This window comes from Nomascus leucogenys, chromosome 18, assembly GCF_006542625.1.
Source record: "Nomascus leucogenys isolate Asia chromosome 18, Asia_NLE_v1, whole genome shotgun sequence".
NCBI classification, from domain to species: domain Eukaryota; kingdom Metazoa; phylum Chordata; class Mammalia; order Primates; family Hylobatidae; genus Nomascus; species Nomascus leucogenys.
In genome coordinates, this window is record NC_044398.1 from 74,980,261 (window position 1) to 75,002,196 (window position 21,936).

Genomic DNA, 21,936 nt, shown 5'->3' on the forward strand with positions numbered 1-21,936 from the left:
ATATATGCTATTTTTTTCTTAAATCTCAAACTTTTTCTGAAATGGTATTTTGAAAGATCTAAATGTACAATGAGTTGTAGTGAATATTTGACATTTTGTTGACTATATCAACAAAAGCCAAACACAATTTTTAATATTTATTTTAAAATTGAAAACTCACTGGTGATTGCTACAAGTCAAATAGTTATTCAACTGATTATTAAGCAAAATAATAATTTAATAAAATGTAATATTCTTTCTACAGGTTTTATTGAAAACTACCGCTGGAGATATTGACATAGAGTTGTGGTCCAAAGAAGCTCCTAAAGCTTGCAGAAATTTTATCCAACTTTGTTTGGAAGGTAAATTATAACTGTTGACTTTTATTCTACTGGAGAAATTCTTGTTAATTTAAAAATAAACTGCAGTGTCTTCTTCACAACATTGAAGACTAGTGTTAAATAGTGGTCATGAGTGACAGGTGTTGCTATGAGGATGTGGTATTGAGCTGGGTGTCAGGAAGTTGAGATAAGAGATAAAAACTACCCAAAATAAATTTGAATACTTTTAACAAAGCAATTTATCTCAACAAATAATACTGTGGTCCTCTTTGGTTTTCTTTGCTATCTTACACTTCTTTCTTTCATTCTCTAAATTTGGGTATTCCCTAAGATTGCCTGTAGTTCTCTATTGTCATCACTCTCTAGTTGTTACTTCAATCCAAATGACTACCACATTTAGAACTTCAGTCATTTCTTCTCTTCCTAGTACTAATTTACGTATCTAATTGCCTAGTGAACTTTTCAACTGGAGCCTTCCACTGTTAGCTATAACAAAACCAGTGTAAAACCAAATTTACCAATTTCTTCCCCAGTCTGCCTTTCACCTGTATGACTGTAATTGCCTCTTGCCTGCTCCCCTTCCTGTCTTTCATCTTTAATTTCTTTTCTCTCTCACTTGTTTATATGGTATTTGAATCCTCAGGTAGCTTGGCTTCCTAGCTATCCAACTTTCTATCTCGTTGCACTAACCACATGGTTTTAGTTCGACATTATTTCCTAAGCATTTCCTTTCCGTTTCCACTTTCATACATATCCTCATATTAGTTCACCTTTTTTTGGTATGCTTTTTCTTCCCTTTTTTACTGTTTAAGTCTATCCATTTTTAAATATCTGTTCAGAATTCTAGTTTCTCCACACAGCCTTCCAGCTAGCATCCAGTGATACTATTATCAATATCTCTAGTTTTTTTAGATTTGAGTCATGAAGTAACTATTTTTCTTTTTTTTAAAACGCTGCAGAATTATACATCCACTTAAGTGTTTTTCCCTGCAGAGTATTCTCTTAGGGAAGTAAACCTTCCATTTTTAGAGCTTTTTGTTGGCTTCTAGAATACATTACATATGGTTTGGAATATCTCCAGTGGTGGCAAATCATTGTTCTTCTATGTTATACTTGATTTTTGGAGACAGTTTTATTCAAGGTATCAGAAAACAGCATTTTGGGTTAGAAGCAAGGTGTGAAAGAGAATCCCGTAGTATGTTATGATGAGATCTCTCTAAATAGTTAGACAAACATAATTATCAGGTGAAGATTTAAGAAATGAAAAATACCCAGATACCACCCCGTCTCCAAAAGAGAGAGGTGGGGAGGAGTGGAGCGAAAGAGAGAGAAAGAATGAAAGGACATCTGCAAAGACCATTGTTAATAATTGCTATGGCAGGCAGGAAGGAAATAGAGTCAGGTAGGTAGTTCAGTCAGAGAGACCTCAAATATCTGTTAACCAAGTTGAGAAACACAGGAGACATGGAAAAGTCAGACTTGTTTCTGGTAAGAAGTTTTGAGGATTCAAAAGCTCAAGTTTTACAGAAGGAGAGTAAAATTACAAAAACATTAGAAAGAATGAATGGTAAATTGCAATCCATGACCAGGTGAATGGAAGAAGTAGAAAACATCTGGATACAATGTGACAGTGAAGAAGAAATGAAGTTCTTAAGTTGGGTGATGATGAAACTCAATTATTACAACAAACAATTATTCCCCTATTTATAATAATGCAAGGAGAAAGAAGAAAGAATAGAAAAATAATTTTAAAAATAACCAGAACAATTATCTTAATCAAATTCACCAATCCTCTTAATTGTATAGAGATAGAATTACTATTGGAAAGGCTAACATGAAGCCTAAGAAGACTGATTTAAACAAGGATGCTCCTAAATGAGTTAAGTCAAGGTTTCAAAAATATAATCCAGAAAACTCCATTTTAGTTCTTTGCTGCTGTGATTTAGACGAGTCATAATGTTTCTAGATCTTGAAACACTCATATTAATTTTTTTAAAGCATGGTTTCCAGAATTTAAAAGCAAATGAATAAAAACATGAACAAGTAAGAGCGCAGTCTCAGATATGGCCCTTAACTAAAATGATGTTCATAGCCAAAGGATGGTTTATAGCCTTTACAAAACCAAAAGATCTACATTATACAGACTTAATCTTAGATTTTTGGTCTTTGCAGCATAGTTAGGTGTACATTTAAAATGAGTGGAACTTTTAAAAACTGATCAATTAAAAAATAGGGCAAAAAAGATATAAAGGAATGAAAGAGAAGCTTATTAGCTTTGATAATTTCATTAGTTCCTCCAGTGTGAGGAAGGAGTATAATTTTATGTTTGTTTTATAGACAAGTGGGGAGCGGAGGGAGAAGTGGATAAGAAAATCAAAATGTTTAATACATTGTGTAACTACTAATCTCTTCACCTTTGTTTCATATCATTCTTGTCTCATCATGGTCCATACTTCATTGCTTATCTTTTATTCTTTAATAATAGTTTAGTAATTCTTTAGAGTGACAAATATAAGCATAAATATGCTACAAGTTAAAAGAAATTTCTTTACAAAACTAAAATATTTGTTTAAAAAAATACCACAGAGGCTGGAGTAAATAGTGCAGACAGGTCGCAAGATGAGTGTTAGATAAAAAGTTATTAATGATAATATTTACATAGTTAAACACAAAACAGGATTCTAGAAGAAGAAACGTATAACTACTTTAAAGTGCAAGTATAAATTCCTGTATGAACTTGGGCAAGAAATATAATTAGTCAAAATATGTGATAATGCCCATATATTATTGTAGCCAGAAATAGAAACCATGTGACAAATACTAGAATGACAGCAATCAAATAGGAACTTTGTTTCATATTTAAGATACATTTAGGTATCTTTTTTCAATAGTGGAGAACATTCAGGAGGATATTATGAACATGCATAATGAAATAATAAAGCTTTTTCAAAATACTTGTGATGATGCATAAAAATTTAAGAAAATCAAATAAACATCGCAAGCAGCAAAATATATTATACAGTATTATAAACTATAAATACCAGTATAAATGCATAGTTCAATAGTAATTACTAATAAATTACAAAGAAGTAGAAATAGTAGATATGGAAGATTTATGGACATTGGAAATTCCAGCTATGTTAGAATACAAAGTTATAGTGTAGACAGTATAGAAAATTCTTACTCATTTATATATAGTATAATAATTTCATGCATTCAACAGGAATATAACTAGGAAAATCATAAAGAAAATCTTAAAATAAAAAGCCAGCATCACTGAAATACTTAATGGAAAATAGGAAAAAGAAAGAAAATGGTGAAATTCTAAAATTTGAAAACACAAGTAATAAAGACCTCTTTCATGTCCTTTTTCCATCACAGGTAACATATATGTGGGTCTTATGGATCTGGCTTCATAAGTAGTTCTTGAATCTGTGTATCTCAAGATAAGCCATAGTTATGTAGTGGCTCTCTGGACAGTAGTTGCTTGCTTGCATTCTCTCACTGGCTGTCTGTCACATGCACTTGCGCTCTCTCTTGCTTTCTTTCTCTCTCTCTCTCTCACTCCCCCTCTCTCTCCAGTCATGTCTCTTTCTAATATATTCACCCTGGGTAAGTGACATTTTGAAAATGCAAATCTGATCATGTGCACAGTGCTCAAAAAGTATTGGTTGACTGCTTATTATGGGTCTAGAGGAATATTCATTATATGATATATACTGGGGTATATTTTATATTCAAATTTGAATATGAATTTCTAGCATTTGAGTGAAGATGTTAGTTTGACCTCACATTTGTGTTGAACTTGAAAATGTGTAGTTTGCTTTCACATTATTTAATCTTCAGATTGACACTGTGCCTTAATTTATGTTATTAGATTTATGAGAAAATGGAGTTTAAGATTGTATAGCTAGCAAAAGGCAAGACTCAAACTCCTGACTGCTACATACAGTGTTAGTGTAACTGATGAAATGGTTACCTAGGAATATAGGAGAGATACCTTAAAACCTTTTGGTTTTTATAGTGTCTATTTGTAACCAGAGGGAACTTGTCTGCACTAGGGAGCTCTTGTAAATACAGCCCAACTGCCCTGCACTGGGAGAAGGGACTAAGCAAAAATCAGCTGGTCTTCCTTTCTACTTCTTATGTACTGTGTACTGAATACAGTTGTTGGAATACAGATTATAGTTTTTAAAATATGCATTGTATATCCAGTTATACTTTGCAAATATAAATAATTATGAGGGTGTCTCCAAGCCACTAAAATAGGAACTTTATAAATTATGTCAGTAATTGTATCAGTAAAATGCCTGGCCCACAGTAGATACTTGATAAATAGTTTTCATTGAGTTATATTCAGGTTGTATTCAGTTGCAGGTAATAGAAGACCCAACTCAAAATGATTTAAATAATAAAGACATTTATAATCCTGTATGTCAAGAAATCTGGTGAAATCGTTAGGGAAGCTCAGTGAAATCTTTAGGGAACTGTGCTCTTTCCATCTTTCTGCTTTGTAACCCTCAGCATGTGACTGAATCATGACTGCCTAACTCGATAATTGGCTCAACCACAACCTGCTTTGTTGCTATTTGCTTTTTGTTTGTTTTTACAACAACAAAAATAATAGCTTTTGTTTATTCAGTACTTCATACTACATATGTTTTCCACTTGTGCTTACCTAATGTAAGTACAGAACTAATTTCAGTGATGTAAAATTTTTTTCCTTCTACCTAAAGCATTTTTTGAAAAAACTGTGGTGAAGTTTATATAAAATAGAACTAACCATTTTAAAGTGTACAGTTCAGCGTCATTTAGTATATTCACTATATTGTGCAGCCGGCACCTCTGTGTAGTTCCAAAACACTTTATTACCCCAAAAGAAAACTCTGTATCCATTAACCCAGTCATTCTCTATTCTCCGCTTGATATGGTTTGGCTCTGTGTCCCCACCCAAATCTCACCTTGAATTGTAAACCCCATAATCCCCACATGTCTAGGGCAGGACCAGGTGGAAGTGATTGGATCATAGGGGCATTTTCTCCCTTACTGTTCTTGTGATAATGAGTGAGTCTCATGAGATCTGATGGTTTTATAAGCATCTGGCATTTCCCCTGCTTGCGCTCACTCCGTCCTGCTGCCTGAAGAAAGTGCCTGCTTCTCCTTTGCCGTTGCCATGATTGTAAGTTTCCTGAGGCCTCCCCAGCAATGTGGGACTGTCAATTAAACCTCTTTCCTTTATAAATTATCCAATCTCGGGTATTTCTTCATAGCAGTGTGAGAATGGACTAATATACCTCTCCTCCACCCACAGCCCCCAGCAACCACCAATCTATTTTCCATCTCTGCAGATTTACCTATTCCAGATATTTCTTATAAATGGAGTCAGACAATATGTGACTTTGTGTTTAGATTCTTTCACTTAGCATGTTTTTGAAGTTCATCCATTTTGTAGCATGTATGAGTATTTCATTCCTTTTTGTGACAGTCATATTCCATCATATGTATATATCACATTTTATTTATCCATTCATCCATTGATACACATTTGAATTGTTTACACCTGTTAGCTCTTGTGAATAGTGCTGCTATGAACATTTGTGTGTGAGTATTTGAGTACTTGTTTTCAACTCTTTTGGATATATATACAAATATATATTTTGGATATATATATATAAACAATCAATTCTTTTGGATATATATAGAAATAATATATATAAATATGATGTTTTGTAAAAGCAAATCTGATCATGTGCACAGTGATATATATATTATATATAGTTTATATATCAAACAATATATATCAAAATTACTTATAACTTATAATTACTTATATATTATATATTGTTCATTTGAACTATATATATTTATACTTAGAAATTATATATTAATATATAAACATATATATTACTTGTATACACACACGTGCGCACATGCGCGTGCACACACACACACACCCCTGGAATCATAATTGCTGGATTACATGCTAATTCTGTATTTAACTTTTTACACTATTTTATATTCCCACCAGCAATGTAAAAGGGTTCCAGTTTCATCACATCCTTACCAACACTTATTCTTTTAAGGTTTTTGATGTTAGCTATTCTAGTGGGTGTGAAGTAGTGTCTGATCATGGTTTTGATTTGCATTTCTCTAATGACTAATAATATTGAGCATCTTTTCTTATGCATGTTGGTTGTTATTGCTACTTCTTAATGTAAATTCTCTTATTCAGGCAAACTCTAATTCCTGCTCCGCACTCAATTTTTCGCTTATGCTTTGCCTCACTGAGATGCCATGCTTCTGCCATTCCCAAGTTAACTTCCTTTTCTTCTATGAAGTACCCTAATGATTTTAGGTTCCAGATAATATATAGTATAGGAGGTCATATACAGTCTCTTCTGTGTATTTATGAGTTCTAAATTATATACTCCAATTGTATATTTTTGAATTACATATAAATATGAATAATTTATTTCAATCATTTAGCAAACTGAGCTAATTGGACTCAAGCATGTATTGTGTTATTTGTTTTATTTATTCAAAGTTTCTTGAGGAGGGTATATTGATGGTTCTAGACCTATAAATAAGTAATTTTGATATGTTATGAGTTCGTATGTTAATAAATTAATTTCCTGTGAGGAAAAGAGGAAGCAGTAGGAAATAAGGTATTCATCTTTGCCAGGGTTTCTCAGTCTCCACACAGTTGACATTTTGGGCTGGTAATTCTCTGTTGTGGGAACTGTCTTTTGCAGTATAGGATGTTTAGCAGTATCCCTGCCCCCTACTCGCTGGATGCCAGTAGTATCCCCCATTTGTGATAACCAAAAATATTTTCAGAAATTGACAAATGTCCCCTGGGGCACAGTATTGCTTCTCCTCCCTATCAGAACTCTCTAATTTCTATTTTGAAGACCAATCCAGAGTTTGAGAGAATCCTAGAAATAAAAACAAAAAGTCAACAATGATGGTTTCTGTAGAAATGTGTGCTGTTTTGAGAAGTAACTATTTTATAAGAAGGAGGATACAAAAGGTTTTGGCTTGGGAGCGTATTTAACATTCTGGAAAATAAATCTTTTGACTCTAGCTGTATTAATTTTGGTAACTGTAGATATGATTAATTTTAGACATTGATAAATTATTTTTATTTTTTTTCAGCTTATTATGACAATACCATTTTTCATAGAGTTGTGCCTGGTTTTATAGTCCAAGGCGGAGATCCTACTGGCACAGGGAGTGGTGGAGAGTCTATCTATGGAGCGCCATTCAAAGTAAGACTGAATTATTATTTTTATTATTATTTTTGTTGTTATTATTATTTCCAAGTCAGTTTGGATTGCTTAATCGAAAATGATTGTGTTCCACAAGAGGAAAAAACGTTTCACGTTAGTATATAAACATCAGGCTGGGCGCAGTAGCTCATGCCTGTAATCCCAGCACTTTGGGAAGCTGAGGGGGGTGGATCACTTGAGGTCAGGAGTTTGAGACCAGCCTGGCCAACATGGTGAAACCCCGTCTCTACTAAAATTACAAAAATTAGCCAGGCATGGTGGCACACGCCTGTAATCTCAGCTACTCAGGAGGCTGAGGCAGGAGAATTGCCTGAACCTGGGAGGTGGAGGTTGCAGTGAGCGGAGATCGCACCAATGCACTCCAGCCTGGGCGACACAGCGAGACTCCATCTCAAAAAAATAAATAAATAAATAAATAGTCTGTAAAAGATGCATTAATCAAGAACAGGTCAGTGATTTCTTAACTGCCAACATAGATCTAAGAAGAAAAGGAGTTAATGTCATAGTGAAGATATTAACAATAGCAGGTTCAAGTAAAAGCTAAAAGTTGTGTTTGCTATTAATTTGATGGCACCAATATCATGTTCTTTGAATGAATAAATATTGTACCTCTTAAAATATGGGAGTTTTTGAAAAATTTGTTTTTATACTAATGGAATAGATTATATTTTCCTTTCGTCTTTTACTGAGTCATTGTGTGATTCTTGAAGAAAATACTTGAACTGTTTGCTTTAATTTCTAGATGATAATGGCCTTAGAAATGTGGAATAGTTATTTTAAAAGTCTCAGATGTCACTTTTAGACTATTTTATATTTTACCATGGTAAGACTTCTCATGATTTTAGATACTCTGTCTAGTCAGAAGCATTCTTTTATTCTTTTATTTAGTGTGACAGAATAGCTGTTTTTAACAATTCCTTCCTAACTTGAGATTTTTGCTTCATTATTTTCAGGTAATACAGTTATCTTGTTACATTTTTCAATTAGGTCATTTTGAATACAGTATACAGAGTTATGATCCATTGAGTTCAGAGCTCTTGAGAATTATTAAGGAAAAATATCATCCTTTGTAAAAAGCATTTATGATATAACATGGCTACATTTATAAATGAGTTCAGTATCAGGCTGGATGGAAATTCCGTTAACTAAGAGACTCATGTATTTGTTAAGTAGCCCTATCATGGTGAGAAAACCACCTTAGAAAGGCTTCTTCCTGCTCTTTTGAAAACTGGCAAATAGAATCAGTGCCATTTCAGAGAAGATTCAACTTAGGACTTTAAAAAGACATGGTAAAATTACGTAACACAATCGTAGTAGATTATTTGAATTAAAAAACAAGAACAAAGCAATTGTTTAATGACATTTAGAATGAGATGGGAAGGAGTAATAATTGAATACTCTGCAATGGCTCAAAGGTAGTTTTCTGGGAGAAATAATAGAAGATTTCAAAAGCTTAGCTGACTTTGGGATGAGAATAGGGAAATGACTTAGAAATCCATTCCCCCTTGGGTACTCTTCCTTTAGGTGTAACTAAGCAGCTTTCTACAAAATAGGGTATATTTCTGTCTGAGTATATTTAGAAGATAAAGTCTAGTGAATTCAAGTTTAATAACATTGAAAGAATAGTAAATACTTGAAAATCAATTAAGTAAAATGTCTGCATTTTTTATTAGAAGTTGTATGGGACCTTGCGGGTCAAGTTGAATAACTGCATATGAAGGGTCTTATGACTGAGGACATTCACTAAATCTTTTTTACGTTTCAGGATGAATTTCATTCACGGTTGCGTTTTAATCGGAGAGGACTGGTTGCCATGGCAAATGCTGGTTCTCATGATAATGGCAGCCAGTTTTTCTTCACACTGGGTCGAGCGGATGAACTTAACAATAAGCATACCATCTTTGGAAAGGTTAGTGTCCAGTGATTTTAAACCTGTGGTTCAGTTTTTGGTTTTATGTTATTCCTTAGGCTTCTAAGATACATATGATTAACTTATCTAAGAGCTACCTTTGTAAAAAACATTCCATAGGATATGTTTATTATTTTAAAAAATGATGGAATATATTCCTATTATAGTGCACTATGAGGGAGCATCTAAATTCTTTTTTGCATCTTTCGATTCAGTCATTAGTTGTGACTTTAGTGTATTCCTTCTTTAAAATCATAGTAATGGTATGAGCTAAAATGTGCCACTTAGCCAATATTGATTTTACATTTTTGGAAAGACATTTAGTAATAATATTTAGTAGTTTACAGTTTATTAATGATGGATTTTCTTAAGTTTAAAGTGGAATTTGTGTTGACATTGAAACTTCTTACTGTAAATATTACTTTGAATAGTACCTATTTAATCCTGCTCACATTTGATGTCATATTAGGGAGCGTCCTTTCTACAGAATTTTTAACAATTCCCTTTAAAAAGGGATTCTGAAGGTTTTCTTCTCTCACTCTTCTCCATTCTCATAAATATATTTCTGTATGTTTTAAGTCTTAGGCATATCAGACATCACTAGTGCATCAGCGCCCTCTGCTGGTTAAGTAAGAATGGTTTCCCCATATGCCGGGCAAACCTGGATTTTGTGATGATAAAAGGGAAAAAAACAAATTCAGTACAATTGGAACGCTGGTGTTGTTTTAAAACTCTTGAAAAACACTGAATGAAAGGAATCACACTAAAACCATATGTTGCAATGTTGTTGGTTAATACTTATTAATAATAACAGTAGGTTAGGAAATATGCATTGGCACATTCTTTTGAGCCACTCCACCACAGCCTGTCTGATGTTTATAGATTCCCTCCATTTATTTCTTAAAAATAAGAGTGTATAATAAAATGAGATTTAAGTTGCCATTCTGCCTCAGTTTTTACAATTGGGTTATATAACTAACACATCAGAGACAATGTGTAGCATAGTTAGAAGTTAGAAAGGCCATCACTGTTGGTTTTATAGCTTCTTTGAGCCTCATTTTTCTTATCTGTAGAAGGATAATATTAGTTCCTACTTTTAGCATGTTTGTGAGGATTAAAATGAGATAATGTCTCTAAAGCATTTACCACATTGTTATTGTTATTTGCTTATTTTATCCTGAATGAAAAAATTCAGTTATTTTATAACTGAATGAAAAGTTGTCATTCAGTAGGAGATTATTTGGCATTATATTATTAATAAAAACTTACATTACATATATATTGGAAATTTCCAAAAAACGTATTGGGGGATTGAACTCCATCCATGCTTTTCTCCTTTAAGATAAAGTTGCTTTATTTGCATTATTAAATGCATATATTTTTATGTAATCATATGAAATTTTCTTTTAATTATTTGAAAGATGTTTTCGAAGGTTTTCTCTTAATTCAAAGGATGAGTGCAATAATTTTCAATTACATTATATTTTTAATTTGATAGGTTACAGGGGATACAGTATATAACATGTTGCGACTGTCAGAAGTAGACATTGATGATGAAGAAAGACCACATAATCCACACAAAATAAAAAGCTGTGAGGTAGGAGCATGATTATTATGAGATATAGCACTTAAGTTGTCGTTTCAGAGGAGTTGATTCTTAGTATTTTTAAACTATTGGATGAAGGCTTTATACTAAGTTAACATCACAACTCAAATTTTATCTCTAATTTATTTGGGCACAGTTTCTAGTTAAGAATTTTTTTAATTAAAGGTTATAATTCAAAGATGAAACTTTATCTGATAATCCAATGACTGAAAAGCTTACCTCATAATGGGAAGTTAAAGGAATTAGGTTTATTTAGCCCAAAGAAGTGACTTCATAGGTAATTTAAGAGTGATCTGCTGGGCACGGTGGCTCACACCTATAATCCTAGCACTTTGGGAGGCTGAGGTGGATGGATCATGAGGTCAGGAGATGGAGACCATCCTGGCTAACACAGTGAAACCCTGTGTCTACTAAAAATACAAAAAAAATAGCTGGGCGTGGTGGCATGCGCCTGTAGTACCAGCTACTCAGGAGGCTGAGGCAGGATAATCACTTGAACCTGGGAGGCAGAGGTTGCAATGAGCCGAGATCACACCACTGCACTCCAGCCTGGGCGACAGAGCAAAACTCCATCTCAAAAAAAAAAAAAAAAGAATGATCCTTCATTGAGGAAGCAAGAATACTTGATTTGGAATCAAAGCATCTGAGTTGATCTTGTTTACTGCGTATCATTTACATTTTCTTAAATATTTTTCCCTTTTGTAAAATGGGGAAAAATATCCCTTACTTAATAGCACATAGGATTAATGAGAGAATCCAGTGAGGCCGTGTAAGTGGAAGCATGTTGTGTAGTAAATATATATCACTATACTAATAATGTTTATGTGGGGAAAAATGTAGACACTATACCAATGGAATTACATACTGGGTTTGATTTTTTGTGAAATGTTAATGGAATAATGTTTTCAAAATATTTTTTCATAGGTTTTGTTTAATCCTTTTGATGACATCATTCCAAGAGAAATTAAAAGGCCGAAAAAAGAGAAACCAGAGGAGGAAGTAAAGAAATTGAAACCCAAAGGCACAAAGTAATCATAGTGTAGAGATTTTTCTTCAGCTTGAAAAATGACACTCATTCATTTAGTTTACTTTATTTCCTTTTATAGTAATTGTTTACTAGCAAAGGAGAGGCCAGTTTGAACCAGCGAGATATTGGAATTATGAGTGTGTGGTTGTATTAATTCATTTTTACACTGCTATAAAGACATGCCTGAGACTGAGAGATATTGGAATTATGAGTGTGTGGTTGTATTGGTCTGTTTTCACACTGCTATAAAGATATACCTGAGACTGGGTAATTTATGAAGGAAACAGGTTTAATTGACTCACAATTCCACATGGCTAGGGAGGCCTCAGGAAACTTCAATCATGGAGGAAGGCGAAGCAGTCACCTTCTTCACAAGGCAGCAGGGGAGAGAGTGAGTGGGAAGGAGGAACTGTCAAACACTTAAGAACCATCAGATCTTATGAGAACTCACTCAGTATCATGAGAACAGCTTTGGGGACACCACCCCATAATCCAGTCACCTCCCACCAGGGTCCCTTCCATAAAACACATGGGGATTGTGGGAATTACTCGAGATGAGATTTGGGTGGGGACACAGCGAAACCATATTAGTGGCTTTGTTTGTTTGTTTGTTTTCCTAAATGAGCAACTCTTGTATTCAGGTGCAGTATATCTTAAACTTAAGCTACAAACATGTCATCTCAGTTGTTCATATGAAATCTGTGTTAATAGATACATATTTTATGATCCCTGTAACAATTATTTATATAAATGAGTTGTTGAGAAACTTTTGTTTGTTGCTTATTTTAAAATTAATATATGCTCACTCAGGAAAAATAGAAAGTAGAGAAAAGTATAAAGAATATTTTTAATGACTGCATGATTGCATTATGCAATTTAACTTGTATTTAACTTTTTACTCCTTTTTTGGTGCTATTAAAAATAATATTATTATAAATGTTTTAAAATATAAAGCTGTTTCATTCAGTATTCTGGTTTATTTCCAGAAGATAATTTTCCAAAAAATAGGAATGAAAAAATAAATTTCAGTATTTTGGACAATATTCTACATTATTAATACTGTCTGTATATACCGCAGGGCTTGATTTCAACATATTCTTTTACTGAATTGTAGGATCCTTATTAGAGATTTTATTGTACCTATAATTGTTTGATTTGATCAATTCTAGATATAATCCTGCCAAACCTAGTTAATAAAAAGCAAAGTTGATTAAACTTTCTAAGCTTCAGTTACCTCTTCCTATAAAATGGAGATTAGAATAAGTTCAGCTCCTGGTTGTTATGAGGATTAAATGAGAAGAGGTATGTTAAAACACCCAGTAGTATAGGCATTCCATACCTATTAGTCTTTGTCCTTGATATCCTACAAATACAAAGTTAAATTGTTTTATAAACTGTCAGATATGAGCCAGACACTTTAATAAGCAGTTAATTCCTTGTGGCAAAATAACTGCTTATTAGAATTATTTATTTGATTTTTAAAAATTCTTTGATCAGCTTATTTTGATTAATCTATCTGGATGAAAGGTCACTGTCACTATGTTCATATACAGTGTGTCATCACTGATTTATCTTAACAATAAACTCTGAAGTCATTTTTTTGGTGTGTTTTGCTTTGTTTTTGTTTCCAGCAAATATGTTGGGGATGATATGTTGGTTATTGCTTGCTTCTAGGTTTTGGGAAAAAAAAAAACACATCTGTTTCGCTGCCACATCTTTAATTTTTCTATTTGAGATACAGTTTTAGTAACTTATTGTTTATCTTACTTGAGATTACTTTTGTCTGATGAATCAGAGGAGACAAACCTAGTTTTTTCTCCTTGTGGGCTATTTTAGTTGTTTATTGCTCATATTTTTTTGCTCTGACAATTTTGTATACATATTAATTTTAAAATATTAAAAAATATTTTGCCAAATACTAGATTAATTGCTTCCCATTTGTAGCACTCAGGGATATATACTTACTAGTTTTTCAGAAACCCATTTTGCTATCAGTTTTGATAAATATAAAAAAGTGTAATTATTTCTGTCATGCTTGACTCAGTACATTTAATGGTAATGCTCAGGAGGGATTTTTGGTCTTTAAAAGTTAGTATAATATAGGAAACATTGGTGCTGTGAGGCAAAAGCTTTAACATCATACTGAAAATATAGATCGTTAGAATACTTCTGCTGAATACTGAGTAATATGGTTTTTTTTAGAACAGTCAGAATGTATTTCTTCTTGTGAATTCTGTTGCTCTGAAAATAAGGTATTTATAAGTTTGATTTGATTTTCTCTTTCTTTTTTCTTTCCTTTTTTGGACTAGAAATTTTAGTTTACTTTCGTTTGGAGAGGAAGCTGAGGAAGAAGAGGAGGAAGTAAATCGAGTTAGTCAGGTAATCTCTAATTTGCCCTTTGTTCTAACTTATAAAAGAGATTGGGGTCTATATCTTACTCACTATTGTATCTCCTACTATATCTGGCACAGCATGTTTTACGTGGGGCAGGCTCAGTAAGTGTTCATTGAATTTGTAAATTGATTTGCGGTCAGTAATGTTTGCAACTTTTGAGATTATCCTATTTATTTTTAACGTTGGCATTTTAAAAAAATCCGTTTGAACTAGACTTGCAGTTTTTTGAATGGTTGAACTTCATGATTCGGTTCCTGCTATTTGTTCAGGTGGTATGATAGGTGATAATGATTATTATCATTACTGTTATAAACAGTCACAGACCAAAACTCTTATATTCATTTTAATGTTATTTATGTATTTTTTATTTCATTAATTCTCATTACAGCCCTTTGAGATGGGTGATATTATCATCCTCATTTTACTCATGAATAAATGCAGCTATAGTTTATAATTTGCCCAAAGTAACATAACCAATAAGTAGCTACAGCTGGGAACTGAACCCAGGTCTTTGTAGCTATTAAATCCATGCCCTTGAATTATGCAGTGCCTCCTGGCCTTTTTATTCTGCCAGTCCTTCCTGTCGGCCTTTACATGTGGTTTTCTTCAATATTGCTTGCATCATAATGCTCATGACTGAAACACAGTGTCTTGTCATTGTTTAGAGCAGTAATTCTGGTATGTATACTACAAGAAAACTATCTTCAAGGGTTTCTACTCCTAAAGGTTCTGATATGCCTTTCTTTTTTGAAAATTAGTGAATACTGAGACCTAAAGGATTAGGTTTATAGTCTTTATTGTTGTAATTGAAAGTTTATAACCTATAAGCCTTACTTGCGTAACATAATTATCTATTTCTTACCAACTCTAACAATAACATCGAATTAAAAGCATATTATTATTATTCTTGTTTTTACTTCTTTATCCATATGTTCCCTTATTAGTGAGCATGGTTTTGCAGGCTAATGTTGGACACCTAGTAAGCACTCTACTTAATACCCCTTGCATTAAAATGTAATTAAAATGGTGTGTATATGAAATATTTTGGTCATAATCTTTTGTTGCTTTTTATTGTATCCTTGAGTGATGTATTTGCTGCCATGGATTCAGTTTCCATTTACCTATACACCAACATTCTAAACTCTAGGAGATAAGGCCGAATATTTCTCCTGGGCTCTTAGCCCTTGTTCAGAGTTGCTTTAGGAAGTGTCTTTACTTTAGATGTCAAAACTATATTCATTTTTTTACAAAAACTTCATTTCCCAATTCTTTAACGTCACCAATCACTCTGTCACCTCAATATCTGAAGAGTCATCTTCTTTAGATGTCAGTGCACTAGTCTTGCATTGTTCATGATTCAAATTTATGCCTCATCAAAATGATTTACTATGTGTCATGATTCTGTGGTTATGTTTGTGAATGGACAAAACCACGAATGTTAGATTTGGAAATTGCCAGGGTTCCTTTTCATTGATGTTTTCTAAAGATGTCAGGTTTCCTTACATACCCATACCTTCCTCACACTTCCCCCACCGCTGTTTTTCCTTTTGCCAGGAGTGTGCTCTCTCCTTAAAGTGTTTTTCCTTTAAGATTTAGCTCTACTATCACCTTCTACTACTTCTACCTCCCCCTGCCACTGAACTCCCACCCAGGCTAAGCTAGGTACTTCTTTCCGTGATAATCTGTCTATGCCCATCAAAGCATTTATCATACTGCATTACAATAATTTATCTTCTTATCTGCTAACTATACTGTTTATTTTATGTAATCCCTATAACAACCATGCAATATAGATATTATTTTTCTTATTTTGTAGAATAAAGACAGTGAAACTCAGAGAGGGTTAAAACACTCGTCCACGATCATGCAGTTAAGAGGTGGTAGAATCAGAAGTTTTGAACTGAGGTTTTTTTTAGCTAGTTAAGTCTCTCATATGCTTATGAATGCTGTAGAAGCTGTCTCCTTCAAGCCCAAGACATCTCAAAGGTTGGTGAGAAATTTCACTGGTAGCATAGCATTCTGGGATAGAAGGCAGCTAGGGAAGGCAGTTGGCCCATTGTCCTTCCCTAAATCCCATAGGGTCCTGGATAGTAGGTTGAGCAGCCTTGGAGAGCAAGGGCAGGAGAAAGTTTTTCTGTCAGTTTTTTTGTTGAAATTAATTTCTAGTCTAAAGTAAGTTTCGTTCACAATTACTTTGAGATAGACTTGACTAGGAAATTAGTTTGAATTTTTTCTATTTGTAACAGCAGCATGTGTTAAATGTTCAAAGATTATCTTCCTTCTGCTGCTTTCTACTGTACAAAATAGAAAAATGATATGTTTAAATTATACTGAATATTGTGGACTTATACTCCAAAAGCAATTTGCATTTCAGATTGAAATGTACAAGGACCCACCACAGATAGTGCTGTCTTGCTCTTTATTTTCTTTCTTAAACCTGAAAAACACTTTAAACACTTTTAGAAGGACTGAGTAAAATCTTTTCGCTCTGCCAAGAAAATTATAACCCAAATACTGTTCATTATCAAATGAGTATTATTATCCTAGTATTGTGTCATCATAGTTTTCTCATCTGGCTCTTTCATAGGGGGTGCTTTGTTATAAAGTTATCATCAAATGCTTGTATCTGACTCTCACGTCTATATCTCTAGGCTGGTTTACTCTTCTTTTCTCCAGCTGCTTATTGGACACTAGTTTCTCAAGCCCTGGGCAAGTCTTAACTCACTATCTTTTTCTTCTCAAACTTCTTATTTTGTGACTTTGTATTCCTGGTGTCAATATCTTCCAAAGAAGGACTTTAGATTCCGTTGTGATTTTTTCATATATTTTTTCATTGCACTGTCCTGGCAAATTTTTATCCAAGATGTATCTCAAATCTGTTTTTTCCTTTTAATTTGTTGTTGCTACTACCCTTGTTCAGCCCTCATTATCTCTGGACCGGACTGGTGTGGTAGTCTATAGACCAGTTTCCCATCTCCCCTCTCTTCTTTTCCTTCCACTACCAGAGCAGCCTTCCTGAAGCTTAAAATATTATTTTTACTGTCTGTTTACTATAGAAATAAGGCCAAATTTCTTGTCCTATTATTCCAAGATTCTGCTGTCATGACTCTCTTTCACCAACTCTGCTCTTTTGACTAGTACTTGTTAAACTTTCCTGGTGATAAAAATCACTTGACATACTTTTTAAAAATTAAGAATCCTAGGCCTTATCTCAGACCCCCTAAATCAGAATTTCCAAGCGAGGGGCCTAGGAAGCTGTACTTTTAATGAATTCCAGAGGAATTCATACCAAGGAAATGTAGGAAACACTGCTTTAGCAGATCTGAATGATTTGCTGCTCTACATGTATGCCTTATCGTTTCCATTTTTTGTGCCTTTGTTGATGTTCTTTTTCCCACCTGAAATGTCCCATCCCACCTCTGGATATCAAAGCCATATTTGTTTTCAACACCTGAAATGCCGTCTTTTCTAAATGTCTTTTCCAGCTTTTAAAAATCTTCTTTTTCTTACCCAACCTTTGCCTTTCTTGTAATACTTTACATTTTCCTTTTAAACACATCTTTTTTGCTTTATTACAGAAGAAGCATATGACTGTGTTTGCATTGTACACTAGTCCAACATTATACCCTTTACTTTATAACTGATTAATTGTGTAGAGTCCTGGGCTGTGAGCTTGTTGTAGATAGAGTCTGTGTCATCTTTGAGTGGCAGTGTGCTGGAATAGAAATAACATGGATTTGGGATCATACAAATTCACATTAAAACTTTAATTTCCCCTGACACCCTGTGAGCTTTAATAACTTAGTCTCTCTGAGCCTCAATTTTCCTTTCTGAACATGAAAATAATATGTTCCACTTACTGTTGTAAGGATATAGTTTTAATTTTGATTTATTATACAATATTGAAAAATGTCTTTGAAAGCCAAGTGCCTTAAAATATACTATACATTATAACTGGTATTTTAATCTCAGATAACTAAAGAATATAAAATTTCTCTAATATGATCATAACTATTATGTAGAATCTTATGCCCTTATGCCCAATCTAGAGGGCTGGTGAGAAATTTCATTATCAGCTCAGCCTTTTTGGGTAGGGAGCCATAATCTTGACACAATTGGCCTAGTGGCCTTTATGAACACTCCCATTGAGTCCTAGATAGTGGCTTGTGCAGCCCAGCCTCATTATTACCCACCAACAACCCATTCTTCACATGCGATTGGATCTTGGCACACTGCAGAATCAAAAAAGTTAAAATCTACAGAATTTAACTTTTTTGTCTGCTTTATGTAATAGACAAGTAGGTAAGTTTAGTTGGAGAAAATAGTAACAAGAACAATACTGTTGAAATTTACTGGCTTAGAGAAAGGGAAATTGTTTTTAAGTACATGAGATAAATTCTGGAGAGAATCCAAGAAGTGTATTTTTGTTTATTTTGCTTATATACAGTTTTTACACTACCAGCACTGTTCAAATACCTGGGTAAGAAGAGGAAAGACTAACCTGAATGTTGGAAAACTGTGGCTAATAGATTTCTTCAAAATTTAGCTTTACTATTTTTAAGTGTATGAAATGACTGAAGCCAAAGCCAAATAAGTGTCTGTTCTAATGACTAAGAATAATTTGCAGTTTCAATGGTTGCATGAAATTAAATATTTCTGAAGGGCTTAAAAATAATTGTTTCATTCTTCGTTTGCTTATCAAGTTTCTTTTTTCAGTGACTGCACAGTATTAATCTTTATTCCAGAACCTTTCTGCTCGATCACGAGTTAATAATTGGTAAAGTCTGAATTGAGGCTTTACTTTATGTGAAAGGAGAAATAAGATTAGAGTCCTCTCTGGTTTATGGATTATCAGTGTGGGATTACAGACACCCCTTCACCCCACTCACTTACTCATGACAAGGTGCCTCTCCCACATGGGTTAGCTTTCCTTCATTATTTATTTCAATGTCTTTCTACTACCTGATAAAATCTCTTAGAATCATAGAATTTTATAGCTCAAAGGGATTTTGTCCAACTTCCTTTCTTTATAGATGAGGAAACTGAGCCTCTGGTTAAGTGACTTGCCAGACTGACTTCATTTCCTTTTTGATAGGATTGCATGATAGGGGCATGCCATAATAATCATATCTTGAGTTCAGAAAAGCACATTGTGAGACTCTCTCATGATATTCTTGTGGACAACAAGAAGAAATGTGATCGGGGAGATAGTACAATCAGATAGGTTTATAGCTAATTGAATACTTCTGCCCAAAGGGTGCTTTGTTGTCAACCCATGCCTATTTGAACTAGTAAGTTGAAATGTAATAGGAGTACCTGTAAATTCTGTACTTGAGTTCAATAAAATCAGCTGAATAGGTATGACATAATAGCCTGTGAGTCCTAGTTGGATTACTAAGAGTAAGATCTCTGGAATAAGGATTTTAACATTCTCTGCATTGTTTAGATCATACTTGCAGCATTTTGTCCAGTTGTGAACGTACTTAAGGAAGATCTTGACAAACTAGATGCATCCAGAGGAAGGGAAATGGTGGGGAGGATGGGGATGATGCCAAAAACCACCTCACATAGGGAATGCAATGAGGAACTGGATATAATAATACTTTAGAGAAATAAAACTAAGTGAAAATATGATCCTAGATTTCAAATATTTGAAATATTTTTATCTGGAATATTGTTCCCTTCATATTGCTTTCTTAAACAATGCTTTTATTCAAATGTCTGTATTGGCTTAAAATTTATTCATGAATCTTTACATGTAACTTAAATATAAATGTCAGGAAATATTTTTCAAATTAAAGCTTACAATCAAGATAACTAGTTTTTATGAGGTAAGTTAAACAACAGGCCCATTTTAAAAGTATCTCAATAGCTAGATTTTTATTCAGTGATCAAATTGTGCCACATTCACAGTGGTACACTGAGTATTTCTTTCCTACGAGACATAGTAACATTTTTACTTCAAATCCAGAGTTATAGAAGGGCTTTTTCCTCACCCAGAAAAAGTTATCTTGGTAGACAGTTTCGCCACTTTTGAGACTAAAGTAAGGATGTTTTGTCCTATTCTAGTTTATTTTATGAAATTAAACTTTCCCCCAAAAATTGGGAGGCAGCCATGGCATGGAGAATGCTGCTAGGCTATTTGCAAAGAGGAGGTCAGAAATGTTAAACAGTGTAATTTGTAAAATGTTTTTGCCTCATCAAATTGTATTCAACTTTAATTTGCTTATCTTTCTAGTTGTTTAGACTTAGCTAATTTTACAAAGGTGTTAACATATTTTATTAATTTCTTATTGCTGTTTTAACAAATTGCCATAAATTTAGTGGCATTAAGCCACTTTAAGCAAAACAAATTTAGTATCTTATATTTTTGGAGGTCAGAAGTCTGCAATAGGTTTCACTGGGCTAAATATCAAGGCGTTTGCAGGGACTTCTTTCTGGAGTCTCTGGGGAGAATCTATTCCCTTGCCTTTTTCAACCTCTAGAGACTGCCTGTATTCTTTGGCATGCCCCTTCTTCTATCTTCAAAGCCAGCAATAACTGGTGAAGTCTTTCCCATGCCACATCACTCTAAAATTAACTCTATTGCCTCCCTCTTTCACTTGTAAGGACATTTGTAATTACATTTGGACCCATCTTGATAATCCAGGATAATGTCCCCACCTCAAAATCTTTCATTTATATGCAAAGTCTCTTTTGCCATGTAAGGTGATATGTTTATAGGTTCTGAGGGATTAGGACATGGACATCTTAGGGGGCCATTATTCTGTCTAATGAATGTCTAAACTAACTTTATATAGTATGCCTAACAACAGGCCTTCTTTGTAGTTCTAGAAGGTAGAAGTAGGGTTGGTTGGATGGTTGGAAAATAAACATAAATTTTTTTTTTCTCTCCAATCAGAGAATTTCCTAATAATAGAAGCCATTTAAAAAGAAACTGTGTGTGTGAGTGTGTGTGTGTGTGTGTGTGTGTATTAATAAGCTCATTTGAGGTGTTGAGACATGGTTGACCAGTCAGCAATGATGTCAAGGAGATTTCCTGCATTGCCTGGGAGAATAGACTGTGGCCTCTAAAATCCCCTTTTTAACTAATAAGTTTTTCTGGTTCTGTGCTGAAGGTCTCTTTGTGTATTAGTCAGGGTTCTACAGAGAAACAGAAGCAGCCAATAGAATGTGAGAGAGAGAGTAAGAATAAAATAGATCCATTTATCTATTAATCTATCACTTTATCTCTTTATTTATAGGAATTGGCTCTTGCAATTGTGGGAGCTGGCAATTCCAAAATATGTAGAGTAGGCCAGCAGGGAGACTCAGGGAATAGTTGATAAATTCAAAATACACAGGCTGGAAACTCAGGCAGGGTTTCTTTTTGACGGTCTTGAGGCAGAATT

General features: G+C 33.8%; 1 protein-coding gene across 2 annotated transcripts in view; it reads left to right on the top strand.

Annotated features, from left to right (window-relative positions):
* CWC27 (CWC27 spliceosome associated cyclophilin) overlaps window positions 1-21,936 on the top strand; it is a 253,748-nt gene that overhangs the window by 5,505 nt on the left and 226,307 nt on the right. For both annotated transcript variants that reach the window (XM_003265985.2, XM_030798093.1), the window contains exons 2-7: window positions 245-341; window positions 7,476-7,588; window positions 9,375-9,518; window positions 11,017-11,115; window positions 12,049-12,152; window positions 14,461-14,530. In XM_003265985.2, the coding sequence (XP_003266033.1) occupies window positions 245-341; window positions 7,476-7,588; window positions 9,375-9,518; window positions 11,017-11,115; window positions 12,049-12,152; window positions 14,461-14,530 (627 nt within the window). The remainder of the gene's footprint in view (window positions 1-244; window positions 342-7,475; window positions 7,589-9,374; window positions 9,519-11,016; window positions 11,116-12,048; window positions 12,153-14,460; window positions 14,531-21,936) is intronic.